The sequence below is a fragment of the Pristis pectinata genome, chromosome 1 (assembly GCF_009764475.1).
Source record: "Pristis pectinata isolate sPriPec2 chromosome 1, sPriPec2.1.pri, whole genome shotgun sequence".
Classification (NCBI taxonomy): Eukaryota; Metazoa; Chordata; class Chondrichthyes; order Rhinopristiformes; family Pristidae; genus Pristis; species Pristis pectinata.
Window position 1 is genome coordinate 69,107,727 of NC_067405.1, and position 21,946 is coordinate 69,129,672.

Consider the following 21,946-nt stretch of genomic DNA (forward strand, 5'->3'; position numbering starts at 1 on the left):
TTTTTGGTTCCCTTTCCCTGGGAAAAGGTGCATTCACCCTATCTATGTCCCTCATGATTTTATACACCCCCATAAGGTCACCTCTCAGTCTCCAACTTACCAAGGAATAAAGTCTTAGCCTGCCCAGCCTTTCCCTATAACCCAGCCCCTTGAGTCTTAGCAACATTCTTGTAAATCTGGATGTTTCACCAAAGTCTTGTCTGCCCTTCAGGTGGTTAGAACAGATACAGTCAGATTTCCTCACTATCACCAAAAATACAATGTATTGCTTGTTTGTTTGTTTTGCCAGTGGAGGGATTCTTCCACAGACACCATTAGTTGAAGGCACAGGTAGGAAATTTGGTGGATCAATGATAAAGCCAACCAATTTCCCTGTCTCCTGCTATGCAGCTGAACTTCAGCCTCTTTCAAATTGATTCTCGTCCACAGTGGGTTCTCTACATAACAGCAACAGCTGCATTTCAAACACTGATTTATCGTTTTAGTAATCCACTGACATGCACAAACCCATTAACAAGTGTCAGCTCTGCCCAGTAGTTTGGGCTATTGGACACCAATCAGCAGAGGTGCATCACAAGTGAAAATTTCCTTGGTGTCATAACCCTTCCAGCATAAAGTCAATGGTTTTGTGTGTTATGGAGCAGGAATCAGGGGATTTAGTCAGAATAATAATACTGACTATTGTAAGATCGTTTGATCTCCAACACTCAACTCCTGATCAAATGGCTCTGTCACTTTGGGAAGACATGATGCAGAAGCAAAAGCCCTAACAAAGGGAAGAGTGTTGAAGTGTGAGGAACATTCACAACTGGCTCCCATCACACACTTCCGGTTGGCTGAATCAAAAGAGGCCGTGAAACATCTTCTCTCTCGACATGAACTGGCAGAGGAAGGAGGTAGCAGGGACACACACACTGGACAGGTTTTCAAGTAAATATAGGATGAGAAATTTCAATACTCCGGTTCTTCTATTTTCCACCATTTGTAGACTTGAGTAAGCCTCACACTCACCTGCAGCGTCCGAACTCCTACTGGATCCCATCACAGTTGTGTTCACTCGCCTATACCACTTGCCATTCCCTGGTTATGACCAGGTTCCACTTTACAGATACCTGTAAGTCAATTTGTCCTGAAGTCGGGAAATGCACAACATCACTCAGTACGGTAATCATACCTGCACAAGTATTGGAATGAATGGTGTTGATGAGGGTCAATTAACATGAACATTTATTTATTGTGTCTTCCTGCCCAGTTCCAATGGTACAGAATCAGGATGTGCCACCCTCAATGAGTGGTTTTGATGGGCTTTAAGTACCAGTGGCTGCTACATTGTTTAATAGAGTATCATTGTACTAGTATCAATAAAAACGATTGCTTGCCAATTTCCAGAGCAACTCTCTTGTGGCCTTCCACAGTGAAACTGGCAGCTTATGTTCTTGAGAGAAAACATCTTCTGATTACTGCAGGGTGGTTACAGGTAAACAGGTTTTTGTTTCAAGACTGGTTCTTGTTTGAATTTAATAATATTTATGGGAACTTGTTCATATGTACAGGATGTCTATAAGTAGGGTGTTTGTAACACAGAGAGGGTCCGTATTGGCTCCTTTGTTTCAACTCTCTCCATTGCCTGTAATACCTTCTGGTCCTATGACCCCTTGAGTTCCTTCAGTTCTGCTCAGCTGTGAGTCCCAATTAATTGCTCCAACATTGGAGACTGTATTTCAGCTGTCTGGTCATTAGGCTTTGCAATTAGTTCCCTTAGCCTCCGCACTTTGCTGTCCTTCTCCATTCATTAAAGTAATCCTTGAAATCTCCAGCCAAGCCCTTGCTCATTGGCCTCAATATCTTCTAATGTGACCCAGTGTCAAATTTAGTTTGATATCTTTCTTGTGAAATACCAGGGGACATGAAATAGCAGGAGACATTTTACTACCCCAAAGATTGAATGTAAATGGAAAAGCAATAAATGTGAAAATGCTGGAAATCTGAAATAAAACTAGTAAATGCAGGGAATTTTTTTAGCAGGTTAGGCAGCAGCTGTGGAGAGAGAAGAACAAAGTTAACATTTCACGTTGATGACCTTTCATCAGTTCGTAATCGCGGACCTGAGCTGGGAAGGGTGGAGTTTCAGTCAGAATTAATGTGGAATAAGTTGGTGCCTGAGTTATTCTTGGGAAAAATATTTGGTGTCAAAGTGAATCTTATCAACAACCTTATTGAACTTGATGAGCTTTGTTCTAATTGTGTTCTTTCTTGTAAACATTGTGTATAATTTATGTTTAATTTATGATTTATTCTTGTGACTGCTGCTTATCTGATGCTATGTGCCTGTGATGCTGCTGCAAGTTTTTCACTGCACCTGTGCATACATGCGTTTGTGCATTAGACAACAAGTCATCAGTCTAAAATGTGTCGCAGGTATTCATCCGCAACAACAATAATTGATTAGGCACAGACAGAATCTGTATTAACTGACAAATATCTTTATTGGTTCGGTTAACAACAAACATGCAAGTCATAAAAAACTAAAATTCTTTACGCACACCCACTAGACTTCCCTGACCCTCCCTGAAGAGTCAAAGAATAGAAAAGGTAATACCCGAGAATTTTAGTTTATGCTGGCCGGGCGTTCCTCTTGATCCTGATGTAATCTCCATGTTTCTGACATGGGGTTACCCACTTCTGCGATGGTTGGTCTCCAGAGTTTTCGCTGCTTCTAACCTGAAACCCTTCATTCCCATCCCCTTTCTTATAAGATCAAATTGTTGTGTTTCAATCTCGTTGGCTCAGGCTCATCTGACTAGCCTGTGTCAGCTTCTCATTGGATATGGCCAAAGGATACAAGCAGTATTACTTTACTGCTCTTTCTCCAGATTTGTGTCTCATGTCACTTTCTTTGTCCTTCCTGAGGTAGACCAGTTCAAACCACTTCAGCCAGGTCAGCCAAACACTGAGCTCAGGCTAGTTCAGGAGACGGCTGTTCTTTCTACAAGCCTGCCATTTCTACCTAAACAGATAAACAGCTTCTTATTTGGAAATGATCTCAGGTTTAGCTGATCATCAGCAGGGACCTCATTGTTTCCACTTTCAATTGCTCTGATCAAACCATCACTGAGCAAGAACCAGTTCACAAAACAGTTCACAAAATGGTGGCCACAAGAACAGTCTCACAAAATGGCAGCCTCCATTCCTTTGACCACAAGGCAAGAACAAAGGCATTTGGTTTGTCTGCTTCCATGGCTCATTCTACATAGATGTTTTCCAGATTTTAATTCTTTCTGGCCAACAAATGTTAACTCCACTTTTTTCTCTGCAGGTGCTGTCTGTTCCATTGAGTATTTCCAGTGTTTCAGATGTTATTACAAATTGTTGTAATGCTGTAGGATACAAGGAGAAATTGGAATTGTGAAACGAAGCCTCTCTCATTTCAGGGACCAGGTTCTCCGGATCTTCCCTGTGGATTCCAAGCAAGTGGAGTTTCTGAAACAACTGGTGGAGCAAGAGAAGGTGGGTTCTGAAATGAGGAGGGGGTCCTGATTGACAATAATCAAAGGAAACTGATGGGTGTAGAGGGGCTACATCTTTGCTGAGGGTTCATGGGTTGGGCACACGGGATCTGCTCAGGGATCAGAAGACTCATTGCCCACTCCAGTAAACTTGGTGTAGTAACTGGTGCAGTCCAGTTGATGCAGCCTTATCCTTTGTCATTGGTCAATTACAGTTCTCATCTCACCCTCGTGGTCTGGTACTGGGCCCTGCCATTGCTTGTGTCACAGATTTATTTACTACCATCTGGCCGTCCACGTCAGTGATGGTGGGATAAACTTTGACCAGGACTCTGAGGAGAGCGACCATGTGCACCATCAAATACTGACAAAGGTTCTTTGTTTCCCTCTTTGGAGGGCAGATGGGAGCTGGTTTAACTTCTCACCCAAGAGATGACACCTGTGACGATGCAGCACTCCCTCTGTCCTGCACTGAAGTGCCAGCCCGGATAAAGTGCTCTCGTCTCCACTCAGCACCATACAAAGCTGAGCCTCCAGTGCTTCCCCTGGCCAGTGACGTGTTTACAATTGGCCCAGACACAGAGGCACAATTGGCAAATGGAAACTGCTATCATCGGTGATCTTGGTTGGAGGAAGATACAATGAAAAACAAATAAAAGAAAGGACGAGGTCATTAGAAGTGAAGAGTGAAGCACAGACAGAGACGCTTTAGCCCATTGTAGTGATGGAGCTCCAAATGCCTAACCTTTTGCATTAGTCACGTATAATGGAGAAAAGGTAAGGGTGTTAGTGTTTTTGTTTCTGCTTGTGGTACTTTCTTGCACTTTGAAAAGTGTCTTATAGCTCAAGGTTCTTGGAAAATATTTGGAAAGGCTTCAAGAAGATTACGTTCAGATTAAAAACTAATTCTTTATGATTGAAGATAACTGAAGAGTTTGATTTGATTTGTTATCAACTTTGCTGATGTTCTGTTACTTTGTTCAGGTTGATTTATGGAGGCCTCAGTCACCAGAGGGAATTCACCCTTGGGTTGAGGTTGACGCTCGAATCCCAGCATCATCAGTTGGCACAGTTCGAGGTGAACTGGAGGAACGGGCCCTTCAATACAAGTAGGTGCAAGTGGTCGAATGTTTGTCAGATGTTGGCCCTGTGGCACTGTGCCTGGGCAGACACTAACACTTCTGCAATCTGGGCAAGTTCTCACTGTAACTTGCCCAGATTGCAGAATCCCCACCCAGTACTGTTCATTCCCCACTTTCCAGTGTCCATTTCTCAAGAGCAAATCACTGGAGTCTCTCCGATGTTTGATGTTGTTTCTAGGATGGGCGTTGGGTCAAACCCCATCCTGCACTATCGGACAGAGGTGGCCCGGGTACAATGTGTCCTGCAGGGCAGGAGACAGGAAGTGTCCATCTCCTTTCACCGTCCCCTGAATCAGTTTCCGGAGCTGGAGAACAGCATCGACATCATGGATACCACTGGATGTTCCTACAGGACATCTATACATCCTTCACTTCAGTGTCAACTGTCAGCTCTGTTCCATCCAAACCTCTCCAGATCTAGCCTCACTCTTTCCATACTTGGTCCTGGTCTGGTCTAAATCCTTTCTTTCATGTTCCACACTGCACCAACATGTCCTCCTCTGGTCAAACAGGGTTTTAACAGAAAACATTCAACACCACCTGGACCATCAGTTTCAGAGAGTCTGTAAACGGCCTCGTAGCATTGGAGCACACAGCTACACCAAGTATCACCCAATGGCAGAGGTGAGACTCAGACAAGAAACAGAAAGAACTTGGTGTCTTCACATTTAGTTTTCAAAAACACACTTCACAGTTTTTCTCTCAAACTACTAGATCTATTCCTGGATGGAGCAAATAAAGGAAAACCACAAGGACTTGGTAACGCAGCATCTGCTGGGTGTAACCTACCAGAATTGGCCCATGTACTACCTGAACGTACCTAGTCTCTGTTGGTCTGACTCCTCATTACTTGTTCTGTCGTTAGCTCCCACTGTCAGCTTCGCCCCAACAAGTCCTACTGAGGTCCTCCACCAATCAGACACTCAAACTGAAGGAATAAGAATCTTCTGCAGTTTGTATTACTGAAAATGCGGATTATTCTCTGCCAATTTACCATTCTGTAGTTTGTTTTACTTTCAAAATTTTAATATAAATCAGCTCAAGAGATATGCATGGGTATAGTTATACTGGTTATAAGTACAACAGATTTATTATGTATATTGCATGAATTATGAAGAAGCAATACTTAATAAAGACAATGGTCACAATCTCCCCCTTGAAAGGGAACCTGTCCTCAGTGATCATGGAGCAGTTCCCATTGCCTCCTGCTGTCTTCTGTTGCCTGCACACTCTCTCTACCTCTCTCTCTGACCCCATATTTTACATACTTTTTCTCTTTGGTTACCCGCTAACTACCAGTTTGCAGAGCTGTCTTGCTAAATTTCATGTTATGTTTCATTTATTACCTAACCAGTCTCTCTTGCAGATGGACCATTCCTTCTCATCCTTGCTTACTCTCTCGTGGACTCAGCTGCTCCTTGAATGGGACCCTCACACGACGGTTGTTGAATTCTGTCACAAACAATGCTTACTTCAGTGACACGGCCCTTTGGATGTTTCAGTCCCTCCTTTGTTTTCTCGATCCCTTAATCCATGTGCTGCCACCATACTTCGGTGGCATGTTCCTGCCAGATTTAATGTCCTTGTTCTGTGTGAGGCAATTCACCTGCTTTCAACACCACAGTCTAAATTACTGCCCTGATGTTCACATACTCCAAGCTTAAACATATTTCTGTTTCACCACATTCTTTGCAGTTAATATTATTTTTGACTTAGTTTTGCTTCTTAACCTTATTTGCTTTACAGCCTTTATCCTAATGTTCACAATCTTTACAACACTGTTCCATTGCAGCAATTATATTAGGACATATTGGAACATTTAAAATAGCCCTATCTGTTTTTAAACATTTTACAATTAAGGTCTCTTTTACATGATAATAAGTTGTTCAGACTGAGATTCCAAAAGATTAAAAATATTAGGCCCTAGACTGCCCACCTCCCCACCAATAAGCAAAAGGAAATCTTCATGTTTTGGTCCTATGATTCATGTTAACACAGACCACAGTAAAGTATGGATAGAAGGTCCATTATATACCACTGGAGAATACTTGGGTTTTGGAAGGTACGACCATTGGCTTCACCAGAAATAAAAAAAACAGAATGGAAACAAACCATCTCAGAGACTGCCTGAGAAGAAGAGTGATGTGCAGTGAGAAATGCTTCAACCAAAACTATTAAGTCACATGTGAAGCTATTTGACCTTGTGAAATCATGGGATACAAATGCTGATGGCCCCTGAGATGTCACTGAGACAGTATAAATCGACTGCATTAAACCTGAAAGCTTCAGCTGGGACATGCACACCTTCACCACAAACAGTCGTCTCTGCCTGTGCAGGGAAATGAAGGTGACGTTCCATGTCGTTAGTGTCTGTGGGTGTCTTCATGTTGCTGCAAGCACAGGCCATTGGACATGGGGAAATACACACCCAAATACTTCACTGAAAACAGTAACTCCTAACTAAACTGTAGTGTCTGGTACAACATATCAAGGTCATTTCATCTGACACATTCAATTCTTAAAGGTATACTGTCACCAAAAAACACATACTGCTTCCTCTTTAAAAGGTAAATAAACCCATGCAAACCATCAACTATTTATAGATATGAAGATGCAATAGGTTAAAAATTTACATATTCCCCCACAGTTAGAAATTCAACCAATTCTTGGTTCAGACCATTTTCTGAGATACACTCTCCTTCAAAGGTACATTTGTTCTTCCAGAAATGTGAACATCATGTGTCCTCACTAGCAGTGGATCCCTCCCTGTCCACTCAGTGCTGGGGCTCTGATGCCCCTGTCCAGTGACAGGTGAATCAAAGAAACCATCCTCCAATTCACATTCCTGCATGTCCTTCTGCTGATCTGTGCACAAATACCACCGGATATCTCTGTCACGCCTCCCTTTTGGGAACTGTGCTCTCTGCTTTATATTGGCTCGTCTTATTCCTCTTACCAAGATGTAACACTTCACATTTCTCAGTGTTAGATTTCATCCATTTGCACATATCACCATCCTCCTCACAGTTCACTCCAAATTTTGAGTCACCTGCAGATTTGGAAATCGTGTTGTGTACACCCAAGAGGAAACCTGGAAATGTTTAAAAACGTATCTTTTTGCCAGCGATCACTTGTTTGCTAATCAATTTTTCTGGTCGCTTGTTCAAGTGGGTCTTGAAAATCTCAGGTTAAAATGTCCCTTCAGGATTTCCCTGTTGAGACCATCTGTGCAGTTTGTGGCCCTAAAGTCATCTTTTATAATATTGCCTTCCTTTCCTTGTGTATCACTGTTTTGCTCCGTCCCCTGTCCTCCCCAGGACATTGATGGTGTCTTTCCACTTCTGGAGTATTCTAGCCTGTTCTATCTGCAGGTCAAATGGCTGAGCCTGCTCGTGGTTCTTCAGCTCCCCAGTGTATTTGACATGTTCATCTCCTGCTGTTAATGCTTAGAGAACCCCATTCTCCTTCCCCTCACATTAGTTCCTGCAACTTCCTCAAGCAACAATATGCCAAACTTGAGGCCAGTGTGGTGTCTGTGGCTTTCTTTGTGTTACTGAAAGCATAGGCGATTAGACAGAAGGGGTGGGGGGGGGGGGGGGTGGTGGGCATAAAACCAACATCATTTATTGTAGACAGCAATTCCCAACTAAACTGCAGTGTCTGGTACAACAATGTATCAAGGTCATGTATCACACAATGTATCATACTCAGTTCTTAAAGATCCCTGTACACATGTGTACTCAAAAGAAGCTGCATGTCTTAATGCCTTCCAAGTCTTAAGGAATACACACACACACACACACACACACACACACACACACACACACACACACAACTTTCACCCTCTAATGGTACCTTCTTCATTTCCTTTCTACTTTTTTCCTAGATCAGCAGAAAGTCCAACAAGCCCAAGAAGATTATCTGGATGGATTGCGGAATTCATGCCAGGGAATGGATCTCTCCTGCTTTCTGCCAGTGGTTTGTGAAGGAGGTGAATATTTCTTCTCTGGGGCTGCATATTTGAACCATTCCAGTCACAAACTTCTCAAAGGATTTCGGTATTGAAATCCCCCAGGCTCTGAGGTCAGTCGAGATGGTGCTGGCCAGAGAAAAAATAATGATGAACGTAGGGGCAACTAATTGAAGTAGTTTTTTTATGGGGTGGTTGGAAACTTGATGAGGGTTGTGAAAGTAGAGTGCTTAAGGTTTCAAACTGGACCAAACTGTGTTGGGTAATCAGGACGCTCCTCTGTACAGAGAGTGAGAAATAATCAGTGCACTAGATTCACCTGTGAAATAGAAGGTAAATCATTATTAGCAAAACCAGTGCAAATTATGTTCAGTAAATTATCTGCTCTTCATAATGAGGAAACCCAGTACAAAGGTAAATGAAAGAAGTTCAAAAAACCTGGAGCTAAGTGTAATGCTAGGAGTGAATTCTTCACCCTTGGAGATCAGTATCCAGTCAGTGTATAGGGATGGGACCGATGGATTAACAAGACTTGACTGGTAAATTGGTTTATTATTGTCTCATTTGCTGAGGTAGAGTGAAAACTTTGTTTTGCATGACATCCATACAGATCATTTCATCACATCAGTACATTGAGGTCGTACAAGGGAAGAGCACTAACAGAATGTAGAGTATAATGTTACAGTTACAGAGAAAGTGCAGTGCAGGCAGACAGTAAGGTGAAAGGCCATAATGAAGTAGATTGTGATGTGAAGAGTCCATCTTATCGTACAAGAGGTCCATTCAATAGTCTGTAACACCAGGATAGAAGCTGTCCTTGTGCCTGGTGGTATGTGCTTTTAGGCTTTTGTATCCTGCTCAGTGGGCGCGGGGAGAAGAGAGAATGTCCGGGGTGGGTGGGGTCTTTGATTATGCTGGCTGCTTTACCGAGGCAGTGGGAAGTGTAGACAGAGTCCATGGAGGGGACCAGTCCATTTGTATTTTAAATTACAAAATAAAATCTATTCATAATAAGAAAAAAATATATACAAGAATAAACAGTGCTAAACCTTTACATTCGTGGATAATTTATTCAGAAGCGTTAACTTATTTTTTTTAAAACCCATCACACCGTAGCCACTCATGTGGATCCCTGGGGTGTTCTTCCCCACCCGACCCAGCCCCTCCATGTCCTGAAGTGGAATAATACTGGACTGTGGTCCTTCCCCACCAAGCCCTTGCATTGGCCGGACCCAGCTTCAGTGCATCCCTCAGCACTGGAATGTACCAGTCGGCAGCATTTCCCTACAGATGTCTCAGTGCTGGGAGACCAACAAGTTTTGGGCAGATCAAAGGGCGTCCTTCACCGAGTTGATGATCTTCCAACGGCAGTTGATGTCTGTATCTGTGTGTGTCCCTGGGAACAGCCCGTAGATCAGAGAGTCCTCTGTCACACAGCTGCTCGGGATGAACTGTGACAAGGACCCTGACATCTTTCTCCACACCCTCTTCGCAAACCCACAGCTCACAAGGAGGTGGGCGACCGCCTCGTCACCAGCGCAGTCATCCTGGGGGCAGGGCGCATTGGGAGAGATGTTCTGACCGTGTATGAAGGATCAGACTGGGAGGGCCCCTCTCACCGCCAGCCAAGCGAGGTCTTGGTGCTTGTTGGTGAGTTCTGGCGATGAGGCATTCTGCCAGATGGTCTGGACAGTCTGCTCAGGGAACCACCCCACAGCATCTATTGAGTCCTTCTCCTGCAGTGTCTGCAGGATGTTCCATGCTGACCACTGCCTGATGGACTTGTGGTCAGAGGTGTTGGTTTGGAAGAACTTTGCCACGAAGAACAGGTGAGTGCGGCAATGGGGCCAGGCCCATCCTTAGCAACACCAGGGACAGGTAGAACCTCGGTACGTAGTGACACTTGGTGTCCATGTACTTTGGTTCCACACACAGCCTGATGCAGCCACAGACGAAGGTGGTCATCAGGATGAGGGCGACATTGGGACACTTTTACCCCCATTGTCCAGGGACTTGTGCATCATGGCTTGTCAGATTTGCTCCATCTTGGATCCCCAGATGAACCGGAAGACGGCACAGGTGATTTCCAAGCCGGAGGAGTGAGGAACAGGCCAACCTGCGCCAAGTACAGCAGCCCTAAGAGCACCTCACACCTGAAGACCAAGTTCTTCCCAGTTATTGAGAGGGAGCGCTGTTCCCACAGTCCAAACTTCTGTTAGACCTTCCCAATCTGCTCCAAATAATTCTTGTTGCACTCCTCAGCCCCTCTGAACCAGATCCCCGACACCTTCAGGTAATCAGACCTGTCGGTGAAGGGGATGTTGGATCGGTCGGGCCAGTTTCCGAAGAGCACGGCCTCGCTCTTCCTGTGGTTAACTCTGGCCCCCGATGGCAACTTGAACTGGTGGCAGATGCTGATCGATCTGCGAACTGATCATGGATCCGAGCAGAAATGTACAGGGAGGTTTTGACTTGTGTGCCCCCACTGCCTGGCAACGTCATCCCTCTTATGCTCTCGTCCTTCCTGATGAACTCAGCAAAGGGTTCTATGCAGCACACAAACAGGACAGGGGAGAGTGGACAACCCTGCCTGACTCCAGACTTGATGGGGAAACTATCTGTCTCCCACCCATTGAATTGGACTGCACTATGGATATCTGTGCAGAGCAGCTGGATCCAATTTCTGATTTCCTCCCCAAAGCCAATTTTGGAGAGCATGTCCAACATGTACGTGTATGATATGCTGGCCAGGGCCTTCTTCTGGTCCAAGCTGACCAGGCAGGCACCCACCACTCTGTCCTGCACATAGCCGATGGTGTCGCTGAGCAGCACAAGGCTGTCAAAGATCTTCCTGCCAGGTTTGGTCTGGGTGGCTCACCTGTCCCAGAGCAGACTTGAGTCTGGAGACTTGACCCTGTTGGTGATTGTCTTGGACAAGATCTTATAATCCACATTCAACAATGAGATGGGTTTCCAATTTCTGATGTCCTCCCTCTCCCCCTTCTGCTTGTAGATGAAGGTAACGATGCCCTTCCTCCTGGTTCTGACCTGCTGCCAGACAGAAGCATAGCGTTGTACACTTCCAGCAGGTCAGGGCCCATCCAGTCCCACCGAGCCAAGTACAACTCAGCCGGTAAGCCGTCGCTTCTGGGAGTTTTATTCAAATCAAAGGAATGGATGGAGCCAATCAGCCCCTCCAGGGTCAGTGGTTGGTTCAGACTCTCCCACTTGCTGTCATCTAAGACCTCTGTGACGGAGGACAGGAAGTTCTGGGAGGCTGTGCTGTCTGTCGCCTTTTCATTGTACAGACCGGCATAGAAGGATCTGCAGATCCTTGATATGTCCATCTGCGAGGATGGTACTGAGCTGTCCTCTTCCTTAAGGTTGTGGATCACAGAGCTCCCCCTGTGAACCTATTGGAAGAAGAAACATGAGCATGTCTCATACTGCTCCACGGAGTGGACTCTGGATCGGAAGATGATCTTGGAGGAATCAGAGGCATGGAGCTGGGCTTGCCGGTTCTTTACCTCTCGGAGTTCCTCCTTCACATCTATCCCCCCCACCCTGACTGCAGAAGGAGAAGTTGCTGCAAGTCTGTCTGGAGTTGGTCTTGCTTTCTGAACACCTTTGTGGATGAAGAACCTCTTGACGTTCTCCTTTGTTGCTTCCCACCAGTGCACAGAGGGGTCAAAGAGGGGTTTCACGGTTCTCCAACCTGCGTAATCTGTCTTGAGAGAATAGTTTGCTTATCATGGTGTCAGTACTCAGCAATGACTTGTGAAACTCAGTGTGAGTGTTAAGTATCCACAAGGTAAGTCCAACGTGGTTACGGTCAGGGTGAGTTCCCTAAATAACTACTGAACAAATATCTCCAGTCACTCTCTCTAACCCGTTATTGTGTTGTGTGTGTCAGGTATTAGAGACCTACACTGCAGACCCTAAAACAGATCGCTTCCTCCAAAACATTGACTTCTACGTCCTACCGGTTTTGAACATCGATGGCTACATTTACACTTGGACAACAGTAAGTACGATCCCAGACTCTGTGTCACATGCTGCAGGTGTAAGTCACCATTTCTGTGCCTGTGGAACTGTTCAATGTCTGTCTCCGTCTCCAGGACCGTCTGTGGAGAAAATCCATGTCTCCGTGCGGCAACAGCACCTGCTTTGGAACCGATCTCAACAGGAACTTTGATGCAAAGTGGAGCAGTAAGAGGAACTGCCTCACCCTCCCCATCGCTCCTGATTTACAAGTTAGCACTTACAAGGTCACATTGATTGGTAGGAATACAAGATAGAAATAATTGACGGCTGCCTATCAATTGTATTCCTACCAATCAAAGATTCCTGAACTGATCAAACATATCGTCTCTTGTACACCCACTGCAGCTGTCTGCATCAATATTTCTGCCAGTGTGTGCACAGTGTTATCCAGAGCCGTCTTCCTGTAGTGACCTTCGCTCTGTCCACTAGTTTGTCTGCTCATCCAGTTCTACAGAGGTCAGTGGTGACAGTGGAAGCACAGGGCCCAGTGTGGGGCAGTGCAGCAGGCTTGGGGTGAGATGGCACAAGGGGTTAGAAGGGCAGTGAAGGAATGGGCAGAAGTTTACCCTTGCACCGCCATTCACTGTTCACCATGGTGAATTGGTTTTGTTGCGTCTCTGATTACTTTCCTGTTGTTCACTGAGCAGCCGCCTCACTTTATAATCAACAGACTTGATGGTATCCAGCAGGTACCGTAGCGTTAAAATGGACATGGTAACACATCAAGGTGGTTCAGTTGTAATGACAGATTTCAAAGGACTCTGACCACTAAGTTTACTCTTTATGAGCCTAGTGAGTCACTTACACACCTGTAGTGAGGCTGTTGTGACGGACTATACTGAGCCACATGGAAGCTGTAACTGGGAGATATAGAAGTCTTGATTTGCACAGCAGATCATATTGAGAGAGTCCAAGAGAATCTCAGTCTCCTGACATAATGTTTTATACTGTTTAAACACAAAGATAACAATAAACAATTGACTACAGTTTCAATGGCTATAATCACCTACTTAACTTTAACATTTTTAATATAGTCAGGTAAATTTGCAGAATTACATATTTACATTGGGAGACATCCCAACTAGCAGAACCTCTTTGAATATTCAATACTGGTGTCTAGAGAAATAAAGGACTGCAGATGCTGGAATCTAGATGAAAAACACAATGATGCTGGAGGAACTCAGCAGGCCAGGCAGCATCTGTGGAGAAAAGCATACGGTCAACATTTCGGGTCAGGACCCTTCTTCAGGACTGAAGATGGGAAAAGGGGAAGCCCAATATATAGGAGGGAAAAGCAGAGCAGTGATAGGTGGACAAAAGGGGGGAGGCGGGGTGGGCACAGGGTGGTGATAGGCAGATGCAGGTGAGAGATAGTGATAGGCAGGTGCTGGGTAGAAGGGGAGAGCAGATCCACAGAGGCATGGGTCAAAGGTAAGGAGAGAAAAAAAGGGGTGTAGATAAAAGAGAGATAGGCGAGGAAAGGGAAGAAAGAAAGAGGCATGGTTAGGGGAGGTGTGGGGGGGGGGGAATGATTATTTAAAGTGGGAGAACTTAATGTTCATGCCGTTAGGCTGCAAGGTTTCAAGATGGAAAATGAAGTGCTGTTCCTCCAGTTTGTGCTTGGAATTCTCCTGGCAGTGGAGGAGGCTGAGCAACTCCCCCTCCCACACTTCTCCCTGTTGCCAGTCACTTCAACTCCCCCTCCTGAAGCATTGACTGCCTGCTTTTCTCCACGGATGCTGTCTGGCCTGCTGAGTTCCTCCAGCATCATCATGTTTTTCAATACTGGTGTCTGTTCCGAAAGCTTCTGAGCACAGACTCCAGACACCCAAAATATACACCTTTTGTCAAAATGTTAAGGGTGGCTCCCTGAATACACAACTAGACAGAATATTAAGTAACAAAACAGACCTGTCCTGAACTGTGCATTAAGTGGCAGGGTTATGCCTTTAACAATGTGCAAATACAGGAGATGGCCACTTAATGGCTTCCCTGATCTCGTCCTGAAGCTTTCAATGACCACCAACTAACATGAACATTCATCTATGGTCTTCCCTGCATTGTTTCAATAGTACAGTATCAGAATATCCCACACTCAATGATTGGTTTCAATGACTTCAATTGTGAACAGATTTTATTTCCTGAAGACTGGTTCTCATTTTAATTAATCCATAATTATTCTATCCATCACTTCATAACTCCAGAATAATCCCTAACAGAGTCAACCTTGTCTCAGTTGGGAATAGTCTTCCTTTGAGGTTTGCGTTGAAGTCCTATTCCAGCTATTTGAGCGCTTAAACTTAGCCTTATCTTGGGATCAAGTTTCCAGTACAGTAAAGAGGGAGTGATGTATACTAGGGGGTGTCATCTTTGGTTGAGCTGCCAAGCCCGAATTTAAAGTGGATGTAAATGCTCCCATTACATCACTGTGAAGAGAATCCAACGAGTTCTTCCCACAGTTTTAGCCAATATTTACCTGTCATTCTTTATCGCTAAAGATGAAGATTACTCACTCCAGTTGTTGTCATAGTGATTGTGGGGGCTGGCTGTGCACATAGTCGCTGTATTTTCTACATTACGGAAGTAACTACCTCTTTGGCTGTAAGGTGCTTTGGGACAACCGGTGGTTGCAAAACATTTAACTTACGTTGGGGCAGAGAACATTTGCTCCACCTTATGTCAACAGTGTGTAAGTAGGCTGGTGGGTGCTAAGCAAGCATCTGCAGGGTCACAAGGGTCTCACATTATGTAATGTAAGGGAACCTCCTTTGGACATAAATGGTGGGTTGAAATAGGAGTTAGCACAAAGTTCTTAAATCTCATTCTGAAGGTCCATACTGGCAGAAAAATGAAGAGTTCGCATTGGTTCAGTTCTCAGGGTAGGAATAGTGCCACCTTATTCCAGTTGCACATACAGTAATCCCTATAAATTAGCAGGCTGATACAGCAAGTATTTAGGAAGGCAAATTTAATGCTGGTCTTTACTTAAGAGGATTTGAGTATCAGAGTAAAGATGCCTTATTGGAATTGTATCAGCTCTGGTGAGACTACAGCCAGATTATTGTGCACAGATCCATCTCCCTAGCAAATAAAGGATGTACTTGTGACAGAGAGAGTGCAGCAAAGGCTCAGCAGATGAGTAGATTGTTTTATATGGAGAGATTAAGAGACTGGGTTTATGCTCTCTGGAGTTTAGATTGTGAAAGAACCACATTGAAATATACATAGTTCTCATGGAGCTGAGGGGAGATGGAAGGAAGATGGTTTTCCTGGCTGGGTGTCTGGAACCATGGGTCATGGCCTCAAAATAAAGGGTTCAGGACAGAGGTGAGTAGGAATTTCTTCACCCAGAGGTTAGTGAATCTCAGGGATTCTCTATACAAGAGCGTTGTGGAAGTTCAGTCACTGAGTATATTCAAGTTAGAGACTGATAGACTTCTGAAAAATATCAAAGGACGTGGAGTTAGTGCAGGAAAGTGGCACTAAGGTAAGAGCTGAGCTGTGATCTTACTGAATGGCTGACTCCTGCTTTTATTTCTGATGCACGACCCTAACCCTACCTCAGCAATGGAGCAGCAGACTACCTCTTGCTCTACCATTGGCTATTCTTCGATTGTGTCTTTCTTTTTTTTGTACTAAAGTCTTGCTTTTCCACAGTCTTTTTTTCACTGTGTGGTATAATTGTATGTACAATTTATACTCTGTGTGTTGTCTGTATCCACATGCCTGCGATGCTGCTGCAAGCAAGTTTTTCATTGTACCTCTACCTCACCAAACTTGTGCACATGACAATAAACTTGACGATGTCCTTATAGTCCGCACTCCTCACCGTGCCTGGGTGGGCTGAAAGAAAAATATTGTGCACCCTCCCCCGGCTCTCCTGTCCTACATACGTATCGAGCCGAGACTCACTGCACAGGCAGAAGTTAATGGCGCGGAGGGCTCAGAGAGTGCTCCCTCTGTACACCTCCTTGCCATCACCTTCTTTTAATTCTGTGATCTTTCTCTATCATTGCAGGTATTGGGGCTTCAAGAAACTGCTGCTCGAACATTTACTGTGGTTCAGCCTCTGAGTCTGAACCTGAGACCAAGGCGGTTGCTGATTTTCTCTGTCGCCATGCGCCTGACATTCTGTGCTACCTGACCATTCACTCCTATGGTCAGCTGATCCTGACCCCGAATGGATACAACAACTCAACAAGCAGCAACCACAGGGAACTGGTGAGACATCATCACCTGTGCTGGGGTCCAAAGCAATGATTCCTGTAGCTCCATAAACAAGGCCAGGGATTGGATGAAACTGGGGGCCTTCCAGGAACAGACAACACCCACCTGTCTCCATAATTAAACACCACACCAGCGCAGGTCAAAATCAGGGCCTGTTTCACTTCAACAGACAGAAACTGGAGGAAACTCATCATTGCTGCAGCTTCACCACCTCACTGGCTCTCAGGAAGATCCCACAGTATCCTCTATAGGACCACTGTCATCTGGCATGGACACCGTCTCTGCCAGCGCTATTGAAATAGAGTCCCATGGACAACATCTAATCAGTGCTTGTGAGACCTTACTGTCTGCAGAAGGGCTGCTACAATGAATGCAAGGTTAACTGCATATAATTGGCTGCAAAGTACTTTGGGACATCCTGCAGTCACGAAAGACGGTGCAGAAATGTAACGTGTTCTACTTCAAAATCACTTTCCCAACATTCCCTGTGCTGGCGCAAAGCTCACAGCAACACCACTCAGTCAATCAACTCTCAATCCCTATGATGCATTGCTGGCTGGAAGTCTCTTAACCAGCTGACTGCTCTTGCCTTCCCCTCCCTCTCCTGATCATAATCACTCTCCCCCCTGCCCACATCTTCCCCGATGACCAGAGACTGTTCCTAACTGGTCCCCAAATTTTCACAGCCCTGCTCAAGAGATTGTAATTCTCTGCTCGTCCACCAAGTGCACAAGCCTTGGCCACTATTATAATGTTACTGAGTTTCCCTCAACAGTCTCAGCACAAGCAGCCCCCAGTGTAAGGAGGTGGGATTTTGGGAGACGGTTGTCATGGGTACTGCAGATTACATCCAAAGGCAAGAGAGAGCGAGACCTCCATTTAAAGAGGACAAGTCTCTAATGCTCAAAAGGACAGTAAAAGGATGAGATTTATTCCGTAATTACTGCCGTTAATTTGAACTCCATTAAGATGGTAAAATGACATGCATTGAGTGTTTTGATGTCTGAAGTTCTTTCCTGCAATGTCCTCCAGAGTGAGAATCACTGCTCTGTTATTTTCCAGGTGCGAGTTGCAGAAAAAGCAGTCACTGCTTTGGAGCAGAAGCATGGGACCAAGTACAAATGGGACCTACCTCGTGGATTCTTTGTGGGTTGCACTATTACATCTGTATTACCCCTTCCACTTACTCAAATATATCCCAATAGTTCCTGTGTAGTCTCTCCTAATGGAAGGTAAAAACTTGAATAAAAAACTGAAATCTGAAATAAAAACAGAAAATACTGGGGACACGCAGCAGATGTGGAGCGAGATACAGAGTTAATGTTACAGATTGATGACCTTTCATTAGGTTTGGGAAAATGTGAACAAGTCAAGCATTGTGAATTGTAAATTTCAGTTGTAAATGTTTTCCAATAATATGGTTGCTACAATTAAGAGTGGGTGCATTAACATTTTGCTTTGCAGAAAAACTTCAGATTGAATTGAAGTGATTCCATATAGGAAACTCTAGTGGAAATTGGATACTATTGCTGGTATTGATAAAATATTCTATCAGTTGGTAAGTTTGGTTAATTGGCTACTGGAAATTGATCGTTTTGTGTAGGTGAATGGTAGAATCTGGGGAGAGCTGATGGAAATGTGGGAAGAATAAAATGGGATTAATATAGGATGAAAGTAGATGAGCGTTTGATAGCTGGTGTGGACTCGGTGAGCTAAGGACTTGTTTCCATGCTGTCGGACTTTATGACTGTTGTACTATAACAAATATTATAAAGTAAGATGTTGTAACCCCAACAGTACAGTGTGGGGCCACCAAAGCAGAGTGAGTTTTAGCCTGATGTGATGTTTGACCCATAACAATAATATTAGGCATTAGGAAATAATAAAATAATGGAGGAAAAGATGGGCGGCACGGTAGTGTAGCAGTTAGCACGACGCTATTACAGCGCCAGTGATCGGGGTTCGATTCCTGTCGCTGTCTGTAAGGAGTTTGTACGTTCTCCTGTGTCTGCGTGGGTTTCCTCCGGGTGCTCCGGTTTCCTCCCACATTGCAAAGACGTACAGGTAGGTTAATTTGGGTTTAAAATGGGCGGCGTGGACTCGTTGGGCCAGAAGGGCCTGTTACCACACTGTAAATAAAATTTTAAAAAAAGATTGAGACATTCCCCCTGCATGGAATTACTGGAACATAACAGCTAAATGTCCAATAATCTCTTGGCCAGAGAAAGTCAAAGATGCGAAAATAAATAAAACACTAATGAGGGCATAAACTGCTTGAATTGCAGACCTGAAACAGACACAACGATGGGCCTAAGGGGAATGAGCAGGGTAATGAGGCCTCCTGGACATCTCTTTCAAATTGCCTGCAGGTCAAATGATTCTGTTCCTCTCTCCACAGACATTGCTGGCCTGATGAGTGTTTCCAGCATTTTCCGTTTTTTTTTTCAGGAGAAGTGTGAGTCTCCAGGCAGGAGTTACAGGAGCCTGAAGACTCACACCTCAAGGTTCAACAACAGCTTCTTCCCCACTGCCATCAGATTCTTGAACCAACCTGAATGACCTTAACACTACCTCCGAATATATTTTATCTTCTCTCTCTCGATCGTGCACTAGTGTCGTTATGTTTATTTTGTACACATAAATTATGTATAATTTATGCTAATTTAAGTTCATGTTAATTTATGTTTGTCCTTGTGTTGTAATGTACTGTGCTGCTGCTGCAAAAAGCTAATTTTCATGGCATCTATACCCTGTGTATGCATGCCTACGGCAATAATAAACTTGAATTTGAAGGATGAAGCAGCTGGACACAGGGTAGGGCACTGGGTGCTTTGAGGAATTCCTGCATTGATGTCCTGGGGCTGGGATGGGAGGAAATGCCCTTGTGACATCTTTGATTGGGAGCTAAGAAAAATACCGCTCTAACAGCCTAAACATTCCCTCTTTTAGATTACACAGCTGGTACATCACGCGACTGGGCAGCTGATCTTGGGATCAACTTTTCCTACACATTTGAGCTTCGAGACAATGGGACGTATCAATTTGTTCTCCCAGAGGATCAGATCCAGCCCTGCTGTGAGGAAACCATGGTAGCCGTGACAACCATCATCAAGTACATCAATGATAAACACTTCCAGAATTCCTCTCCAGGGATTGCGGCGCTGTGGTCAGGTGTGCTGTCTTCTTGTTTATTAAATATGTACTTTGTTAATTCATTATAACAAAGAGAAAATGAGACATAACTTTATAGAAGCTGTGAAGGGGCATTATAGGCTAGGCATAGAATTGTAGAATCATAAACTTTTTTTATTCATTTAAAGGATGTGGGCTTCTCAGGCTGAGGCAGCATTTAATTACCATCCCTAACTGCCATTGAGAAGGTGGTGGTGAGCTGCCTTGAACCACTGCAATCTTGGAGCTGTTAGGGAGGGAGTTCCAGGATTTTGACCCAGCGACAGTGAAGGAACAGAGATAGATCTCCAAGTCAGGATGAGGGCTACTTCCAGGCGGTGGTATTCCCAAGCTTTTGGTCCCGTGTCCTTCCAGCTGGTCGAGGTCGTGGATTTGGAAGGTGCTGTCCAACCTGTCCATTTGCAACAATGGTTGCCATTTGGCCCCTTGTGTTTGTGCTGGATGAAGAAGAGCTCTGTTTCCTAATCCCACCGTCCCACGGGCCACAGCTCTCCATTCTCATATCCAAGTATTGTGTAAATGTAAAGAGAGTGGCAGCCTCTGATACCTTTTCAGGTAGTGAGTTCCAGACCCCCTCCACCTTCTGGATGGAAAAGGTTTCCTTATCTCCCCTCTGATCCTTCTACCAATTACTTTTAAATCCATATCTTCTGGTTTTTGATCCCTCTGATAACAGAAATAGGTTGTTCTTCTTTATTCCATCTCATGATTTTACACGGCTCAGATAATGCTCGCCTTGATCTCCTGTTGCAAAGAAGCAAGCCCAGCTTCTCCAACCTTTCCTCTCAGCTGCAAGTTCCCGTTCCTGGTAACATCCTCGGAAATCTCTGCACCTTCCCCAGCACAATTGCTGTGTAAGAAAAAGTTCCCATTCTTGGAGGACATCAAAAATATCAGTGGGTTACTCATAAATCCGATGGAGAATTCAGGAGAAACTTACTGCCACAGTTGTGAGAATGTGGAACGTGCTTTCACATCCAGTCAGTGAGAGACGTGAGTGCATTGAAGGGGAAGCTAAGTATGCAAATGAGGGAGAAAGAGAAATATCAGTGTAAGTGGAAGGAATTACATGGAGATTGGTTTGAGCAGCGCATGTCTGGCCTAAAACAGTCGGAATATTTGGCCTACTGTAAACTTGCTTGTGTTTTTTAAAGAATTAAGATAATTAATGAAATAATGAGGCAACTTTGACGTATACTAACCTTTCATAATTCTCACCATGAGAGTTCTTTTCTCTCTTAGTTTTATAAATGTGGAACCATTTCTTGGCCCCTGATCTGATGTTTCTGCTTGATGCTCTATGAACATAATAAAACTTTTTCATCAAATTGCTTCACTCTTTGAAAAAGTATTTCAAGTAAAACTTGTAGTAAATTTGACAACTTTCCTGCTCTTGCCTGTTTGATACTCTTCAGATCAGCATCAGCCAAGGAAGACTGACATTGAGCTCAAAATGTTTTCATCTAGGATAGCAGCATCGTGTGTGCTGGGTCAACTATTAGAGCCTGAGGGAGAACTCAATGTCCCATTAGCTGTGGTCAGCAGCATTTTGTCTCCTGAGGCAGAGGTTTTGTGTCTCACTTCAGAGCCTGGAGTACAAGACCTTTACTGACACTGTTAGTGCATTACTGAAAGAGCTCTGCATTGTCACAGGTGCAGTTTTCATTAAGAGACTGCTCCCTTGGGCAGGCATTAAAGATCCAATGAAGAGCAGGGAAGTTCTCCTCTCTGAAGTGGCCCCTATTTATCCCTCAATCAATATTGAAGCAGATTAGCTGATCACCTATTGTTGTTTGCACACCTTGATATCTGGAGTTTGGCTGCCACATTTCCTAGATAACAACAGTCACTGTATTTTAAAAATA

General features: G+C 44.4%; 1 protein-coding gene across 1 annotated transcript; it reads left to right on the forward strand.

The window, feature by feature from the left end:
• The first annotated feature begins 1,142 nt into the window (after positions 1–1,142).
• On the forward strand, positions 1,143–20,939 carry LOC127567753 (carboxypeptidase O-like). Its single transcript, XM_052010789.1, is given in 10 exon segments — positions 1,143–1,164; positions 4,596–4,615; positions 8,535–8,639; positions 12,532–12,642; positions 12,737–12,827; positions 16,681–16,883; positions 17,952–18,009; positions 18,012–18,035; positions 19,839–20,060; positions 20,806–20,939. Coding segments are annotated over 10 exon segments (990 nt in total).
• Positions 20,940–21,946: the final 1,007 nt, after the last annotated feature.